This window comes from Hirundo rustica, chromosome 2 (assembly GCF_015227805.2).
Source record: "Hirundo rustica isolate bHirRus1 chromosome 2, bHirRus1.pri.v3, whole genome shotgun sequence".
NCBI lineage: Eukaryota > Metazoa > Chordata > Aves > Passeriformes > Hirundinidae > Hirundo > Hirundo rustica.
In genome coordinates, this window is record NC_053451.1 from 637500 (window position 1) to 655359 (window position 17860).

The 17860-nt window shown below is 52.7% G+C and overlaps 1 protein-coding gene across 1 annotated transcript; it reads right to left on the reverse strand.

Annotated features, from left to right (window-relative positions):
• Positions 1-16401: 16401 nt before the first annotated feature.
• On the reverse strand, positions 16402-17019 carry LOC120765414 (claudin-8-like). Its single transcript, XM_040090260.1, has one exon. The coding sequence runs from the start codon at positions 17017-17019 to the stop codon at positions 16402-16404; it is 618 nt and encodes a 205-aa protein (XP_039946194.1).
• Between the last annotated feature and the right edge of the window lie 841 nt (positions 17020-17860).

Below are 17860 nucleotides of genomic sequence, written 5' to 3' on the forward strand. Positions count from 1 at the left end.
GGGATCATTGCAATAATTATAGATTCTTAGGATTTAGCAGCCAGGATGTCTGGCATTGCTGCTTTGCTGCAAGGGGCAGAGTACAGTCCACTAATAATTGTCATTATCTGTCTGTCACAAAGAGAAATATCTCTGTCCTTGGGCAGAGCTCTGTTCCATCCACTTTCCAAGCATCTTCTGAGACCCAGATTGCCATTTTAACAGACTTCACTTCCAAATTTATTTTTACTCCTCCTCACTCCTTTTGCATATAATGGGTCTATGTAAAGAGTAAAACCCTCCTGGTATGCAGTAATTCCATGGGTGTTATCGGAACAGGTCTCAACAATTCCTGCTTCACTCCTTCACCCCAGCCCTGCAGCTCCAGCAGCAGCAGTCACTCCCCCCGTGTGATGTAATTTTAGCAGTGTGTGCTCGAGGTGCTCCGGGTGTTGACACAGCGATTACAGTGGGTTTTACTCTGACCTGGGCCAAAAAGAGAAGTGTGGGCAGCAGAGAAGGGTGAGCAGTGTGTGCGTGAGGGTTTGGGGCAGCACTTCTAAGAGAGACCAGTTCACCTCTCCACTGAATTCCAGGGAGAAAGGGGGAAATTCGGGCCAGTTCTGCTGATCTGAATGCTCCCAGGTTAAATGGACACCAGGCAAAGAAAGGCCATTCCTGGGGCAGAAAATTGCCCTTTGGGGAGGCTTTGCCCTCTCTTGTCCCCCCCTGGCCTGAGCTTGTTCTGAGCACAGATGCCAGGGCACGGTGGGAACCTCAGGCCTCACCCTGAGTATTCCAGGGTGGTTCAGGTGGCTGCACAGGCAGTTCTCGGGGTTTCTTTGGAAAGCAGGCTGCATTTCCAGCCCACACATACCCTTCACCTTCCATAGCTGTTGTGTCCAATTCCCCTGGAATGCAACACAAACACAAATGTTCACACACGCTTTGGATATCTCTGCGTGGTCTTGTGCATGACACCTTCTCCTAAGCTTCTTTCACGTTATCAAAAAGTTCCTTTTGCCAAGTTTTCCAAAATCTCCTTCATGCCCTCACTAAGGCAATGCTAAATGATACAGCATGAGACTTGCACTTGCAGAGCACTTGGACATCCTTGGGGTGAAGTGTGCTGCATTCTGCTTTACTTCATACTGACTCCCTGGAAATATTTTGTGACTTGGCATGTGTTGTTTGGGGTTTTCATTCCATGATCAGTTTAAATGCAATGTGTCCCTTGTCCAAGGTAATTACATGCTCGGGTTAATGACTCATTGCTCCAGGCTCTTGAGTGGGGAATGTGGCCAGTCATTGATGCACTGGCCATTTCACTGCCTTTGAGCTGAAGTCTGCATCCAAAACCTCCAGAGTGGGGCCTTCACCAGCCAGGCCAGGCCCACGCAAAATCTCTTCTGAGAAACTGCCACTGAGTTCAGGAGGATGGGCTGGTGGGCGAAGGAGCCAGCTCAGTGTCCAGGGAGTTGTACCAATATCAGGGGAATTCTATCAGATTAATATCAGTGTGACATCAGGGGAGTTGTACCAATATCAGTGTGACATCTAGGAGTTCTATCACAGTAATATCAGTGTGACAAAGGGCCCAGTTCCCAGCCTCTCTGGAATGGCAGGTAGCAAGCAGCTACACCCCGTCTGTGGAATACTTCACAAAAAAACCACCTGAGAACTTGTTTTGGGCTGAAAAAACCTGCACTTAGCTCAGAAACCATGAAAGCCCAGTGAACTGGAGCCACAATACTCAGAGGGAATTGAGCAAGGGTGTTTTAAGCTGTGATCTGTGGGAAACTGAAGCTCATGCATTGCTGTGGTTCTCTGTAGGAGCAAACAAGAAATTCCCTCCAGCACCTTTGTAAATTCCCATCTCTTAAAGAAAATAGATGTCATTGACCACTGGAGGCATTTTTCTTCGAAGGAGAGGGGAAGTGGAAGCCTAAAGTGCAAATTTCATTATGCTGCTAATTATAAGTTCCTCTCCTGAGCTGGTTAGCAGCTATTTTGATTAGCCGATGTTCAAGACCACTTAGTGTCAGAATTCTGGCAGTTCTTCCCAAATAAAATATTTGTTTCAGACAGCTCCAACTCGCTTCCTCAGGTAAGGCATTGTGTGCAAGCCTCGGTGCATCTGTTTGTACTCAGCATCCCAAAGGCAATGTTTGTTTTCATTCCTCGGCTAGGCAGAGGAGTCTGGCTCTCATGTTTTATTCATGCCAGTATTTCTTGTGGATGTGGCCTCCAATCTGTATCAGAGGCAAAAACATCCCCGGCAGTAATGCCTGAAGGACTCTGCTTGTGCTACAAATGGACACCCAGATTAAATTATCGCCCTTAATGCGTGCCCACTCCGTGATTGTAGCCCGCTTTGGAATGCTGCTGAGGCAATTATCTCCCTTCAGGATTGCAGTCAGGAGTTGGTTTTACTCAGGAACGTAGGACATCTCCTCCCGAAGAAAGGCGGTGGCCCAGGTGTGTGCCACACCTGACAGCTGACGTAGACGGTGGCCTTGGCAGGATGTGCCCGTTGACCTCGCTGCCAGCCCAGCGGGCGCGGGGCTGCAGAGCTGCTGCTCATCAGAGACAGTCGGTGCCTTGGCTCGGCTCTCAGCACGTGGAAAAGTGAGGTACCGCATCCGGCTCGGAATCATGCGGAGCTGGCCTTGGGCATCGCTGCTACCGTGCAGCTCCTGCAGAGCTGGGGTGTGCACTGCCCTGGGAATTCAGGACACAGGCATGGGGATGGTCCCAACTCACAAATTTCCAGAGCTGGGGTCTGCACTGCCCTGGGAATTCAGGACACAGGGATGGTTCAAACTCCTGAATTCCCAGAGCTGGGGTGTGCCCTGCCCTGGGACTTTGGGAAACAGGGCTGGATGGGTCTGAGCCCGGATGCTCAGGGAGGGAGGGAGGCTGTGCTGGAGTGCTGTTCTCCCCTCACAGCCGAGTGCTGCTCCTGCAGGAACAGAGCCCCGCTGCCCCAGCCCAGCCAGCTCTGCTGTCCCAGCCAAACCAGCCAGGGGAGCCCACACAGGCTCATCCTGAGCCCCAAAGGCAGCTCCTTCTGGCTGAGCAGCTCCTGAGTGTCCCTCGGACCTTTGGAAACCTTTCCCAAACCCCTCTTGCTCCCCAGCTCGGCTCTTCACGTCCTTTTGAAAACTCCAGGTCCTTTCCTGGCAGATGCTGCTTCACAACAACTCCAGTGCATTTTTGTGTCCGCTCGGTGGGAAGGAAGGAAAACCAGGTTTCCACAGAGGAAGTTCAGTGCTGAGCCAGAGATGACACCCAGCTGCCATCCAAGCTTAGGCAACAACCTGGTGTGGCTGAAGATTGATTTATTTGGTGCCACCATCCTCATTCTTTGAGCCCAGGACACAGCTCACAGAGAGAGCAGAGCTCTCTGCGCCGCAGGAACTTTCGGAGGTCACTGAGGTAAAACTGGGTTTTATTGTCATTGTGCCCTGGACACAAATTCCAGCCAGTTATTTCCATGGAGAATTAAGCTCTGCTAGAAACTCTGGCTGTCCTGCCCTGCACATGCAGAGCACAAGGAAACAGTGGCAGCTGAGGAAATGGCACAGCTTTGGAGCAGGGATGTGTTCCCAGCTCTGGAAATATCATCCTTAACAAGCCCTGGAACACGGAAATGCATTGAGCACAGCTCCATTCCTGCTGAAGGTTAGCACAGGCACTTCTGCCTTCTTAATGCTTCCCAAGTATTTCACCTTTTGATACCAGAGCTGGGAAATTTTAAGCTTCCTGGGGAAATTAGTTTGAAACAGGGCTTTGAGTAAGAATTTCTGCTCCCAGAGCTCGGCAAGCACCGAGGTGCACAGCCAGCAGCAGCCATTCCTCAGAGTGGTCCCAGGCTCAGGACAGAGCATCCCATCCAAATGAGCAGCTGAGGAGAACCCTCCTGGCAGCCCAGGGCCCAGGAGCAAGCCCAGGGGAAATAACCTGGGCTCTCTCTGTGGGCAGAAGGAACCGATATTGAAGCTCTGCTCCCTTGGCTGGAGCCGAGCAGTGTCAGACAGAGCGACAACAAAAACCAAAGGAGCCCTGGGGGAAATAAACAAGGAGATGGAGAGCTGATCAAAGGATCTGGTTGGAAAGTTCCTGGATTGTTTATGGCAGAGATTGCATGCAGGACCTCCAGGAATTCCAACTCAGAAATTCCTCCAAGGAATGGAAGAAGGATTTTTCTTACGGTTATGTGCCTGTATGCAAATACATATGCATATATATACATATATATATATATGAATTTATTACGCCAGCTATTAGGATTTAGTTGAAAGTGCAGCTGTGTTTGATGTTCTTAAAATCCTTTGAGTCAATGGATTAAGGAAGAATCCAAACTTTTGAAGTTCTTCCTAACTTAAAACATAACTCCAGCTTTTATGATTTAATGCAGAATTCATGAAGAAGAACCTGAGGACTTTGAGATCCAGAACACATACAAAAAGAACACATACAAATAGGATTCTAAGCCAATTTGGAAAATTTCATGGTGGTGGCAAAAAATTCCACACCCTTTGGTGTCTGCCAGTTTGGTTCAGGTCCCAGGCTCTGATTCCCAGACTTCAGAACCCCCCGTAGTTAATGGTGCCAACATTCCTGTTTCTTTAAGAGTTTTACAGAAATGGTACAGTCTTTAATAACTTTAAAATTCTTTGATAACAGTTGAACTCTGTTTAATGTCAGAACACCCGAAGTGAGGCACTCGATGGACGCATTCAGCGTGTGCATCGCTCCGGTGCTGGGTGCCCAGCTGAAGGGATTTGGGGTCCGTGCACAGCAGCAGATTTCTGGCTGCTCTCCAGCGAGCAGCTGCTGCTGAATGCCGCGTTTTTCCCCCCTGCTGGTGTTTATTTACCCACCGGAGCTGGCAGAGAGGACAGAGGTGATCTGCAGTGCCACGGCACACGCAGCTGCTCAGGGTGAGGAGGTCTGGGCTGCCCAGACTCTCCCAGCCCTCCACACTTCCCTGGGGCTATGCTTGTGGGAATTTAGGCAGGGGATGTCTCCTTTGGCAGCTGACCTGGCTGAAAACCACTCTGCCTTTTTTTAGAGGATTAACTGCAGCAGCTTCAGCCCAGTGACCTCCCTGAGCTGCTCAGGGGCCTCACTGCAGCTCCCTGGAGCACCTTGGTGATCTCTCATGGAATCACGGGATGCTTTGGCTGGGAGAGACCTTGGGGATCATCCATCCATGGGCAGGGACGCCTTCCACTGTCCCAGGCTGGCCTTGGGCACTGCCAGGGATCCAGGGGCAGCCACAGCTTCTCTGGGCATGTTGTGCCAGGGCTCACCACCCTCCCAGGCAGGAATTCTTTCCTTAGTAGCCATTCTAAATCTACTTTTTTTTCCCCTGTGTGGAGCCATTCCCGCTTGTCCTGTCCCTCTAGGCCCTGCAGCTGTCCACTTCACGCCACAAATAAATGCATTTGTTTGTATTCCCCTGCCCTGCTTAGTTATGATTTTTTAAGGTAACTGTGTGAAAACCAAATTATTTTTATGCTGGAAACAGGGCAAAAGGACACTTTAGGAATGTTTGCAGCTCCCCATCCTGTATTCCAGGTCACCCAAGGAAAGCCGAGTGCCTCCTATTCCAGCTGCAGGAGCCACATGGAAAATCAGGATCATCATGGGAGAACAAAACTGGGGGAAGGACTGAAAGGCAGGGACAAGCAGATGGGGAGAGGGAAATCTGCAAATGGCAGGGTATGTGTCCAATTTAGGTGTAAAACCCTGGCCCCTGCAGGGACACCTTCCACTAGACAAGGTTGCCCCAAACTTCATTCAGTCTGGCCTTGGACCCTTCCAGGGATGGGATTCTGGGTTTCTGTGACTGCCTGCTGGATCCTTCTGACTCCTACCCCACACAATCCTCTTTTCCTTGCAGAGTTCAGGATTTACCTCCCCAAATCCACTCATTTCCAGCACATTTGGTCCTGGTTCTCCTACAGCTCCCCACTGGCACTGGCAGGGGATGAGGCTGCCCGGTGTCAGTGTTCCCTGCTCTGATGGAATCTGATTTTCACTTGGCTTTCTGGAGTGAAATAGGAGCAAAACTTTCACTTTTGAAGCTTAGAAAGGCAACACCGTGATGACATCAGCATTAAAATGTTCTTCTGCTCCAAGAAAACCACCTAATAATAGCAGAACTTAGTGCTCAGGACGATAAAAAATTCAATCCTTGGCCAGATGCAGAGAATTAATTGCTGTAAGTGAAAAGATCCTATGAAAAGCACACAGCAAGCCCTGAATATTCTGAAGGAATGTTGTTGTCAGTCAGGTTTGAGTGTATGTAGAGGCAGAGAGAATTGTTTTCTTGTTGCTTGGACAGATATTTAGGATGGGCTCTCCCTTTGAGACATGCTGCTAAAGCAGACAGAAGAGATCAAATGGAACACAGAAGGCCACTAACCCCAACCCCTGGCCATTTCTTTTCCTGTACTTCCTTCTCTCAATATGGGATGTGAGTGCTCATCTTGGGAGTGTTACTGTTGGCATTAACTAAGATTTTTCTCACAGAATTCTAGGGACTACATTTGCTGCAACATAAATTATGTAGGGAAACATGGCAGCATCAAACTTCATTAAACAGATATTTTCAGCTCTCCTTCTCCTGTTCTACAGGGGGTCAAACCTCAGAGACAAAATAGTAACAATAGATTTCAGGGAAAATGTTGAAAGGGAGTTAAAAAAAAAAGCCGAAAGAAAGACAACAAAATTGCATCATTTTAGAAGTCCTCAAATGTACCTTAAAGGGAGGGATGGATTTTCAGTTGTCAGGGCAGTAAATGCACAATGAGGAATCTGTACTTGGTTATTTCCTCCTAACATCTGGGAGAGCTCTGTGTTTACAACACTCGGTCCATAGGTGACACGAGAGATCTTGTGGGAAGAGATTTTAGGGGGTATCAGCAGGCATTGTCCATCTCCACACCAACAACCAGCCATCTCCAGGGCTCCTGGCAGCCGACCTGGCGGGCTCTGACTGTGGCTGACGTGTCTGACCCTAAAAGATCAGCTGGGGACAGGAGGAGCCTTTCCAAGGGCTGCAGGAACCTGTGCCCTTCCCCTCCCAGGGAGCGCAGAGAGCAGCCCAGGGAGGGCAGGGCAGGCTCGGAGCTCTGTGTCCATGGTGGGCAGCGCTCGGGGGGATCGGGGAGCGCTTCCTCCTGCCCGGGGAGGGTGTCCGGGCGCGGCACAAACCCTGCCGGCCGTGCCGAGCCCGGGGACGGCAGTCGCCGCTGTGCCAGAGGCAGGGCTGTGGAGCCGGCGCCTCATCGCCCCGCACGCAGCCCTCGCCCCGCGAACTCCATTTCCCGAGGATTTCCGGCGCCATCCCCGCGCTTCGCTGTCCCGAGAGACTCGCACAGAAGCCGGGAATGGAGTGAAGCGCTGCCGGAGACATCCCGGGGCAGCGGCACACGCACCGGGAAACCCGCGCGGTCCCTCTGCTCGCCAGGAGCTCCGGGACATCTCGGAATGCCGGAGTCGTTCGGGCTGGAAAAGACCCGGAGGTTCATCGGCTCTGGCCCGTGACCGATCCCCACCTCGTGGGGGTTTGTCCCAGTGGGAGCGCGGGGCTCGAATTGCTGCGCCGGGCGCTGCTCCATCAGCCAGGAGCTGGGATGCTGATGAGCTCAGCCCTTTGTCACCTGGCGATCAGGGGGCAGCTGAGCCCCGGATCGGCCCCGCAGCAGGAGAGGGTTACAGAGATTAGTGCAGTTACTTTGGCTGCGGCTGCTGCACGGAACGGGTGAGTTTGTCAGTTTGTCTTTCTGGGCTTGAAGTGTCTTGTTTGCACAAAGGCGTTGGATTTGTCACCGAAATTAAACTGCTGCGAGCTCTTAATCTTTTGTTGTTGTTCAAATGGAGAAAGAATGAAAGAATGGGGTTCAACCCCGAGAGAAACAGAGAGAGGGAGAGAAAGACAGGAAGGGAGAGAGGGAAAGAGAGAAAAAAGCAGGAGAAAGGGAGATGAGAAAAAAAATGAAAGAATGTTTAAGATAAAACGGAGTGCTGAAGGAAACTGTGTGACGTGTTCATCGACACGCAGACAGTGTTTGATTCAAATTACACCTCACAAATCTCCTCCCAGCAGCAGGATTTGTTGTGGGGTGCAGGGATGTGCTTTGAGGAGCAGCACCCCTGGCACAGACCCAGCTGGGGCTCGCTGCCTCCCGTGCCTGGCAAGGGAAAAGTGAAAGTTCACAGCAAAGTTAAATTTCCACTGCTTGGGTGGTGGCACATTGGAGTGAGGAGCCTTTCTGGAGGGACAGGCAAAGGAGGAGAGAAAAGAATAAAAAGCCTAATGATGAAATTAGCTCCCTCTTTCATTTTTAAAGGGCGGGGAGTGGAGGGCTGAGCTCTCAGGTAACCATTTGTGCGCTGCTTTTGTTCCGGTGCAGACAGCTGAGTTCAGTACAGCTTTTCCCTTTCCCCCTCAACTGTTTTTAAAATGAGGCACTTGGTTGTATTTGCTGAGAGCACACTGGCTTCAGGCCCTTCTGACCCCTGGAATGGAACAAACCCTGCCGTCCATGGCTTGTAAACCCTCCTGTCACAGCCCTTTCCCAGCCACTTCTGCTCCTCCATGCTGCTAAAACCAGAATATTTGTGCTTTTGAGCGCACTTTGTTTGTCCTCACTGAGAGCTGAACATTTTCTGCAAGTGGCAACCCAATACAAGAAGCACTGGCAGGAATCTCCAGCTGAAAATGTCCTTCCCTCCCCAGTGCATTTCTCCTTTTCTCTCGCTCTTTGCTTCTAGAAGTAGTCAGGAGATGTCAGGTTGGGCTCGCTCAGGCTCTGAGCCTGGAGCCAGGAGAGCAGAGTGTGTGAGCCAGAGAGCATTTCCAGGGCAGAGACAGAGGAAGGAGTCGCTGATTCCCTGGCTCAGCCCTGCCCACATTTCCAGGATGATGCGGGGCTCCCTGGAAATCCCTCGGGTGCCTTTTCTGGAGGCTGCTGCAGCCGCTCTGGGGTGTGAGAGCTCACACTGATTGGCAGCAGAGCTGTGACATTTCTGAACACAAACTCATTGAACCTCAGTGCCCCTCACACCTCCGGACTGAGGACTGCGTGGATTTGTCTGTCTCTGAGCCTGTCTGATTCCTCTCTCTGCCAGAATGAAATGTTTTGCTGCGCCCTTGTGTTTGCCATAAATAATTCCCTCGGCTGCATGGTTGTGGTGGATTATTTGATTATTTGCTCCAGACTCTTTTCTGTTCCTCTCAGAGATGAATCTACATTATATACGTACATATACTGCTGTATACAATGTACCATTGTGCTTCGGGAAACTTCTTATGGGCAAGTCTGGAAGCCAGCACCAAGTCACTTTTGTACATTTCATTTCCCAAGGGACCAGACCCACTTTGTTTATTGTCCAGCACAAGCCCGAGCAGAATGTAAAAACCGAGAGTGACTCGGACAGGAGCATTATAAAAATCCCGGAGCTGTCCTTGCCTGGCAATGGGGAAATGCATTCCTTCCCTTGAAGGTGAAAAAGAAGGGATGCAGTGGGGAAGAAATCAAAGCCAAGGCAGGGAAGGGTGTGAGAGGAAAGCTGGTGTCTTTCCAGGCAGCTGCTTGGGTGAAGCTCTGCCCGGGAAGGTCCCTGGCCCGGGTTTACAGCGTCTCTCTGGCTGTGGGCAGTGGCTTTGCTGCAGAGCCCGGCCAGGCCGGCTCCCCACAGCGACAGCTGGGGCTGCACAAGGCTCAGCTCCGGAACCGGGGCTAAGGAACAGTTCCAGGGGGGATGGAGGTGCGGCGGGCGGGTCGGGAAGGCTGCACCCTCCTGGAACCTCGGGATGCAGCCAGGAGGGTGGGACACAGGGAGTTTGGGATAAATAGAGTTTGGGACAGAGAGAGTTCGAGATAAAGGGAGTTTGGGATAAAGAGAGTTTGGGATACAGTGAGTTTGGGACAGAGAGAGTTTGGGAGAGAGGGAGTTTGGGACAAAGCGAGTTTGGGATAGAGGAAGTTTAGGACAAAGGGAGTTTGGGACAAAGCGAGTTTGGGATAAAGCGAGTTTGGGACAAAGAGAGTTTGGGGCAGAGGAAGTCTGAGAGAGAGGGAGTTTGGGATAAAGGGAGTTTAGGACAAAGGGAGTTTGGGACAAAGGGGAGGTGCAACCCCGAGAGAGAGAGTGAGGGTTGGAAAGACAGGAAGTGAGAGAGAGAGAGAAGTGGGAGAGAGAGGGGGAGAGAAGGAGAGAAGAGAGAGAGAAGAGAAGAAAGAAAGGAAGAAAGGAAAGAAAGGAGAAGAAAGAAAGAAAGAAAGAAAAAGAAAGAGAAGAGCAGAGAGAGAGAAAGAAAAGAAGCAGGAGAGGGAGAAAGGGAAGGGAGGAAGGGAGAGAAAAAACTGGGAGAGAGAGGGAGAGAAGGAGAGGGAAAAATGGGAAAGGAAGGGAGGGGGAGAGAGATGGAAAGAAGGAGGGGGGAAAAATGGGAGAGGAAGGGAGGGGGAGAGAGAGAGAAAGGAAAGGAAGGAGAGAGAAAGGAAAGGAAGGAAAGGGAAGGAAAGGACAGGAAAGGAAAGGAAAGGAAAGGAAAGGAAAGGAAAGGAAAGGAAAGGAAAGGAAAGGAAAAGGAAAGGAAAGGAAAGGAAGAAAGGAAAGGAAAGGAAAAGGAAAGGAAAGGAAAGGGAGAGGAGAATGCGGAGAGTTATGACTAAGGCAAGTAGCAGCAGGATGCTGTGTGATCAGGAAAGACTGGGAAGTTCTCTGCCTTTTCCCCAAACTCTGCACTCTGACACACGGCCAGCTGCAAGTCCTTAGTGTCACCAAGCTCCAGGAGAGGGAGAGCGGGGAGGTTTCGTTCGTACAGCCGCAGCCCTGCCCGGGTTATTGCGGGGCCAGGGTGGAGGAGCTGGGGCTGTGCAGAGCCGGAGGGGCCGGCAAAGCGGCCCGGGGGCTGCGGGGTGCGCGGGGGGCTGAGACTGCAGGGGCACCAGGAGGGCTTGGGGGGACGGGGACAGCGACAGGGACAGAGACAGGGACAGGATTTGGAATGACACGTAAGGTACATGAACCCGCTTCAGGGTGCCCAGTAAAGTACAGGGAGCGGTTTTTTGGTGCCCTGTAAGGTACACGGCTTCGGGGTGCCATGTGAGAGACAATGTGTCAGCAAACCTGGCCTGACACACGAAGGGGTTTTGTTTGTGTCACAGCGAGGGTGAGGGATTTTGCAGGGAATTCGGTGGCTGTCGGGGCTGAGAGCCCACGGGCAGTGGCAGCAGGGGACGGAGAGGTGGCTGAGTCTTCCAGGAATGGGTCAGAAAGGCACATCCGGTGTGTGAGAGATGTGAAAGAAGGGATGAGGAAAAGGTACAGGGACAGGCAAGGATAATGGCCCAGTTTGTCCAACCCCCGACGGGAAGAAGTGCAGGGAGCCCCAGGAGCAAAGAGAAGGGGGCAGCCACCAGGACAGCAGCTGGGAAGGAATCAAGGTGCCATTTGTAAAAAAGAACATTATAAACAGATTGTTAGGGGTGTCAGGATCTGCTCTTCCACCAGGGGCTCACTACTCTGGGGCCCTGGCTGGACCAAGAGGTGTTTTCCTGGATGTCCCGGGAACTTCTATGTCTGATTTGGATTTTATGCCAAAGGGGGAACAAAAGTTCCGCTGCTTTTTGCTCCGTGGGGAAGAGGAGCAGGTGCATTTGATCCCAGCACTCCTGGTGAACGTATGTGTGGCTGGGAATGACCACTGTGTGTGTTATATCCAGAGCCGCCTCTGCCCATTCCCTTCAAACTCGTTGTCCAGGGCTGGCAGAGGCCAGGAAGGGTGGGACATGAACAGCCTTGTGTCCCCTGGCTCGTTCTGTACTCTGTCTGTGTGACAATATTCATCGCTTTGGGGGTTTTAACCCAGTTTCGGACTCTGTACTGACTGTGTGCAGCCAAACTGAAGGGCCACCATGGGCCAGGTGAGCTCTGCGCCCTGCTCAGATCCTGCTGCTGAGGAGCCAAACCCTGGAGAAGAAGATGGATGGAGGGAGCAGGCTGGGAGGAAAGCTGTGGGAGAGTCTGCCTCGCATCTCTGCCCTGCCAGCCTGGTTCTGATGGGGTCAGTTGAAGGTCATTCAGGGTCATTGGGTCATTTGAGAATTTTTTAAATTTCTCGGGGTTACTTTAGGTCATTTTAGAGGTAATTTCAAGGTTATTCTAGGTCACAGGGGCCACTTGAAGGTTACTCGGGGTCACTTGAAGGTTATTTTTGGTCATTTGAAGGTCATTCAGGGTCATTGGGTCATTTGAGATTTTTTTTAATTTCTCAGGGGTTACTTTAGGTCATTTTAGAGGTCATTTCAAGGTTATTCTAGGTCACAAGGGTCATTGGAATGTTACTCGAGGTCATTTGGGTCTTTTAAAATTGATCTAGTGGCACTTGAGTTCATCTGGGAGTACTTGAATACGAAGCCCAGTCAGTGTAGGTGCTGCCTTTGCACTCTGGTGTCCAAATCCTCCAGCCAGGCCTGCAGGAACTGCGGCCAGGACAGCTGGACACGGGGGACCCCTCACACTGGGGTCAAGGCTCTAAAGCCCCCCAGATTTGGGACTTCTCAGCTGGAAGAAAAGGCTGGGAGAGCTGGGCCATCGGCAGCCATGGGCAAGGACCCACGGTGATTAATGGCAAATACAGCCTGCTGTGCCTGGATTTATCCTCTGGATTTACTTGTCACGCAGAGAAGGGGCTGGGAGAGGCTGTCTCAAATGTTCTGGACTGTGAAAAAAGGCTGGGGTGGTAAGAACTGGGGTTTGTAAAGACAAACCTCGAGCTGAGACGAGCAGGGATTGAGAGGAGCGATGTGTGCGAATGTCTTCACAATCAGCCCGATGGGCCAAGCTGTGGGTGTTAACGTCTTTGAAATGGCTCCCGATGTCCCTGCTGACTTGGGCAGCAGGTTTGTTACCGAGACAGCTTGGCTCCTGAGACACTCAGGGAGACTCTGGCTCCTGTCAGGACATAAACTCCGGCACAGGATTTTCCTGACAAGTCCATGCGTTTATTTCAAATACACAGCAGGAGCTCAGCATATTGAGCTGTCTGTTTCCAAACGCATCTGTTTCCAAAGCCCCTTTGTCCTGCAATCAGGGAACATTAAAGCATATAAGGACGCCGGGGTACTACAGCAGGGATTGAGCCTCGGTATTTAATCAGCTCTTTCCAGGCAGCCCGGGGAGGCTGAAGGATCCCCAGCTGTGCCTGGGGGCTGTGAGCACAGAGCACGGGGCAGCTCCCCCTGCCCTCCTCCAGGAGAGCGGAGCTGCAGCCCACGGGAACCTGAGACAACGTCCGAGCTACCCCCAGCCCGCCCTGTGCAAACCACAGCCACGGGATGTCCGAGAGCCTCAGCCAACAGCGATTGTTCCCACCCCGCTTCCTCCACCACGGCCCCAGTTCTGCTACCGGGGCCCTCCCAGAGCACACGGGAGGCTCCTTCCCTAAAGGTCTTGGCTGCGCTCTCGGTCCCGGGCATCATCCCCTCGCCTGCCCCATGGAAGGACAGCCCAGCCATCCAAATGAGCTCCAGGAATCCCCTTGGACACTCGGGGTTACCGGACACAGGGTCTGGTTGGATATAACCCAGCAGGAGCCAGAGATTTTTTGGAGCGGGAGCAGCCTCGGGCACAGGGATGTGTCCCAGCTCCTCCATCAGCCCCCTGGAGCCAAACCTTTCCTGTTCTCAGAAAACATCGACAGCAGCAGTTCAGTTTCAAAGTTCAGCTGCAGGGTTTTTTACTCAAGTCTTACAGCTTCCTTGTCCTGTTCCTGCTCCCAGACTGCAGCTCCCGAGACAGGTCAGAGCGTCTGAACTGGGTGAAGGAAGAGGAGAAACGCCATGTCCCTTAGCAGGCACAAATGCGCCCACTCGGTGCCAAAGGCCTTCCTTGCACACAGAGATAAAACATCTACCAATCCTCCAAGTGGGCTTTTCCCCGCCAGAATCCACGATGTGGGAATTGCAGTTCTGCTCAGCAGCAGGAGACAACCCCGGCGTTACTTCTCCCACAGATCAGCTCCAGACTCAGAAACGTTAATGCCACGGACTCTTAAACCTGTTCCCGTGAGCCTAAAGGGCTCGGTCATATCCGCAGAAATTGCCATTTGTGCCGCTCCACCCCTGGCCATGCCACCGGCAGCCCAGGCTGGCTTTACCCTGGGAATCAGGGCTGGGTTCCAAGCCCACACACCAGTACAGGGCTGTCTGAGCTCAGGGACTCAGTCTGGTAAAAGAGAGAAATGGGGCAGTATTGTAGTCATCAGGTGCTTAATGTCAGACATGAAAAGCTCAGGTTTTCTTTGAAATTGATGCTAAATGCTCAAATAAAACAGCTTCATCTTTCTACTCTTTCAAAATAAAGTTACTGGTGCAAACTGCACCGGTACCCAGTTCCAGTATGATTCCTAGATGAGCCCACTGACAGCGGAAGCATTTAGAATCTTCTAATTAATGTTATAGAAAACTGTACTTAATTACTTCTCAAGCACTTACATCTGCATAAAGTTGCATTACACCAAACACATCATCATTTAAATCCATTACCTACACATAAATATGTATCAAATTTGCATTGCAAATGTCCTCCTCCTCTGCTTTGTTAATCACAAATATCGTCTCTAAATTACTCCAAAATGTGCAATTTCTGCCTCACTCACCAAATATTTCCATATTAAACAAAACCTGCATTACAGGACAAGATGACAATGAAATAGGAGGTGGAGTTCCTCAGGGTAGTGGCAATTATTACCAAAGTCACCAGAACAACTCCACTGAAATCAGCTGTCAGTGACAGCTGCCGTGACAGACCTCGTCAGACAACAGAAAGAATACGTGGCTTAGTGCTAGAGAACCCATTTACGACCGTTCTGTCCAATTTCCATCTGGAATCAGTAAGTGCTGATTTGACTGCTGGAGTGATGGGCTGGAGAAGTTAAACCTGTTCTGTGGTGCCTGGAAAATTCCCTCTGCAAGACCTGAGCTGGTTGCTTTCAATGCAAATGCTCACGAGTTAATGCACGTAATGAACGTCTGTGCAGCATGGCACTGTCTCATCTAAGTTCGTCTGAAGCCGAGTTAATAAAAGGCTCCTTTAATTAAACGCAGCTTTCCGTGCTCCCTTTCCAATCGAGCGCTCAGGTGAATGCACAGAGACATTGCTTGCCCCAGCCCAAAGAGCCATTGCAGCCTTTCCTCGGCACCAGGCACAGACCAGGCTCAGGCTGAGCCCCATGCCATGGAATTATCCCTCAAACGCTGCCATCCGTCACTGCTGGCTAAAGAACCGGGAAAACCCTCCGGAACTGCCCCTTCCTTGGGCACCCATCAACGAGCAGGCACTGCCAAACTCCCATTCCAAGGCTTTCAGCTGGGAATGATGAAACACCCGGCTGCAAATACTGTTGGATGCCGCAGGCTGGGTAGACAGGATCAGGCCACATTCCCAAATCAGCCTGGTGAGCATGGAACAGCTGGAGCGACGCCGGGGCTGGGCTCTCGGGGTGTGCCAGGAGCCGTGGGCAGGAGGAGCTCTGCCTGTGCATTCCCTGGCCCGGTTCATTGTACAGGTCATCAGCTCAGGCTTCCCAGGCACAGAGCCTGATGGGCTGTCCCGGCTGCTACGGAGGAGCAGGGGCTGCCTACAGGGCAGGGGAGCCTCCAGAGATGAGGGGCAGCAAAGGGCAGGGAAGGCAATGCTCTCACAGCACGTTGTGGGGAAGCGATTAAAAATCCGTTCCGCGAGCCGTATTCTGTGCCCTGCAGAGGAGATGAGGATACACAGCTCCACGGGCATCAGAGAAATCCGGGCACAATCCCAGAGGCCTCTGCTGGGGTAACACAAACACCTCCCTGCCAGGACTGGGAGCTGCTCTGTTCACTGAGCCGTGCTGCCCGCCGCACACTCCTTACAGAGACTGCACTCAAGAGGGAAATGCCCTGCTCCCCCTGCACCTCAGCGGTCTGGGGACAGCAGCTCCTTCCCTCCAGCCCAGCACAGGCAGTCCATCTTCCCTGAGAGCCTCCTGGCTGCTGCTGTCCCCGCGCCATTCCTCATTCCCAGATAATGGTGAGTGCGCTCTAACCAAACAACCGTGTAAGAACAGCTCCTGCCAGGCCGTCAGAGAGCAGACATCCACGTCAACAGTGAACAGCAAAGCAACAAAATCCCTCCTCAGTTACACACCTGGAGGCAGACGAAGAAGTTGATCAGCACGTATCAAGTAGGAAGTTCACAGGATGCCCCTGGATGCCGGGCAGTGTCCAAAGCCAGGCTGGCCATTGGAGCTAGCTGGGACGCTGGAAGATGTCCCTGTCCGTGGCGGGCGGGGATGGGATGATCCCCGAGGTCCCGTGAGCCTGGAGCAGAACCCGGCTCCGTGGCCAGGGGCAGCCCCTACACGTAGGCACGGACACCCGGGGCCGGCCAGGGATACCCAGGACTGGCGGCCGCCCCAGCCCCATGCCAGGAGTGGCAGAACAGGGCTCCCGCAGCCAGCAGCAGGGCACCGCTGCCCCAGCCCACGTACAGGGCGGCTCCCAGCTCCCGCTTCAGCGGTGCGGGCACCGCGGGGTCGTAGAAGTCCTGCACAATGCCGGCCCCAGTCCAGGACACCGGGATCAGCACCAGGATGCCCGCGAGCAGGAAGGCAACTCCGGCTGCCAGGACGCAGGTGCCGGCGACCCGGGGGCCCTGCTGGCCATACGCGACCCCTGCGACGGCTGCGAGGAAGGCGAGGACGGCCAGCACCACGGCCGCGCACATGAGGGCCCGGAAGGCCTCCAGCGGCGGCGGCAGCGCCAGCACGGAGTCGTAGAACTTGCACTGCAGCCTGAGGCCCAGCTGGCTGACGCAGTCCATCCACAGCCCCTCCCAGACGGTCTCGAACACCACGATGTTGCCGTCCACGTAGGCAGAGACCCTCCACTGGGGCATGGCCGTGGCCGCCAAGGTGCCCACCATGCCCACGCCGCCGAAGATCAGCCCGGTGATCTGGAGCACGCAGCAGGCCATGCTGCCTCCAGAGCAGCTCCAGCTGCTGCTCCAAAACCACTTCAGCTGCTGCCCAAAACCCACTCCAGTTGTTGCTCCAAAAACCACTCCAGCTGCTGCCCAAAACCCACTCCAGTTGTTGCTCCAAAAACCACTCCAGCTGCTGCCCAAAAACCACTGCAGGTGCTGCTCCAAAAACCACTCCAGCGGCTGCTCCAAAAACCACTCCAGCGGCTGCTCCAAAAACCACTCCAGCTGCTGTCCCTAAAGCTGCTCCAGCTGCTGCCCAGGGGGACTCCCAGAGTCACCTACTCACACCAGGGGTGGACAGAGGGATGGGGAACGGCTTTTCCGGCAGTCTCCTCGTGCAGCAGGTTGGGTTTCTGGGGAGAGGCTGGCTCCAGGCTGGAGTTCAAACAGGTGGAAATCCATTCCCGACTGCTCCGAGGGCGCTGCTATTTATTTGCTTCGAAATCCCCTCTGACCGCAGCTCATCAAGCCCGACAAGTTTGCGGCCAATGGCAGCCTGGGAGAGGTGTGGCAGGGCTGATTTCACTGCTTCTCACAGGGTGTCTGAAGGGCTGCTGTAATTAAGCCAGTGGCAGGGATTCAATTAAAGGTGTCTGATTGTGGAGCTAACAATTTCTTAACTGCAAGACTGCGGCTCTGTTGAAATCCAGGAAGCCCGAACTCCCTTCTGCTAAAATATTGTTTAAAATGGGTGGTTACGGGTGTTCTTACAACAAAAGCCAAACTCGAGGCTTGGGCAGGGCTTATTTCCTAAGTGCTGCAGCCCAGGGAAAACATCTGATTATTATTTTCCCTTCAGTCAAGCCAACAGGTACTCGGCGTAGCCCTTTAA

Bases quoted from the DNA above. Each gene is read 5' to 3' on its own strand.
- LOC120765414 (XM_040090260.1), bottom strand. From the start codon at position 17,019: ATGGCCTGCTGCGTGCTCCAGATCACCGGGCTGATCTTCGGCGGCGTG.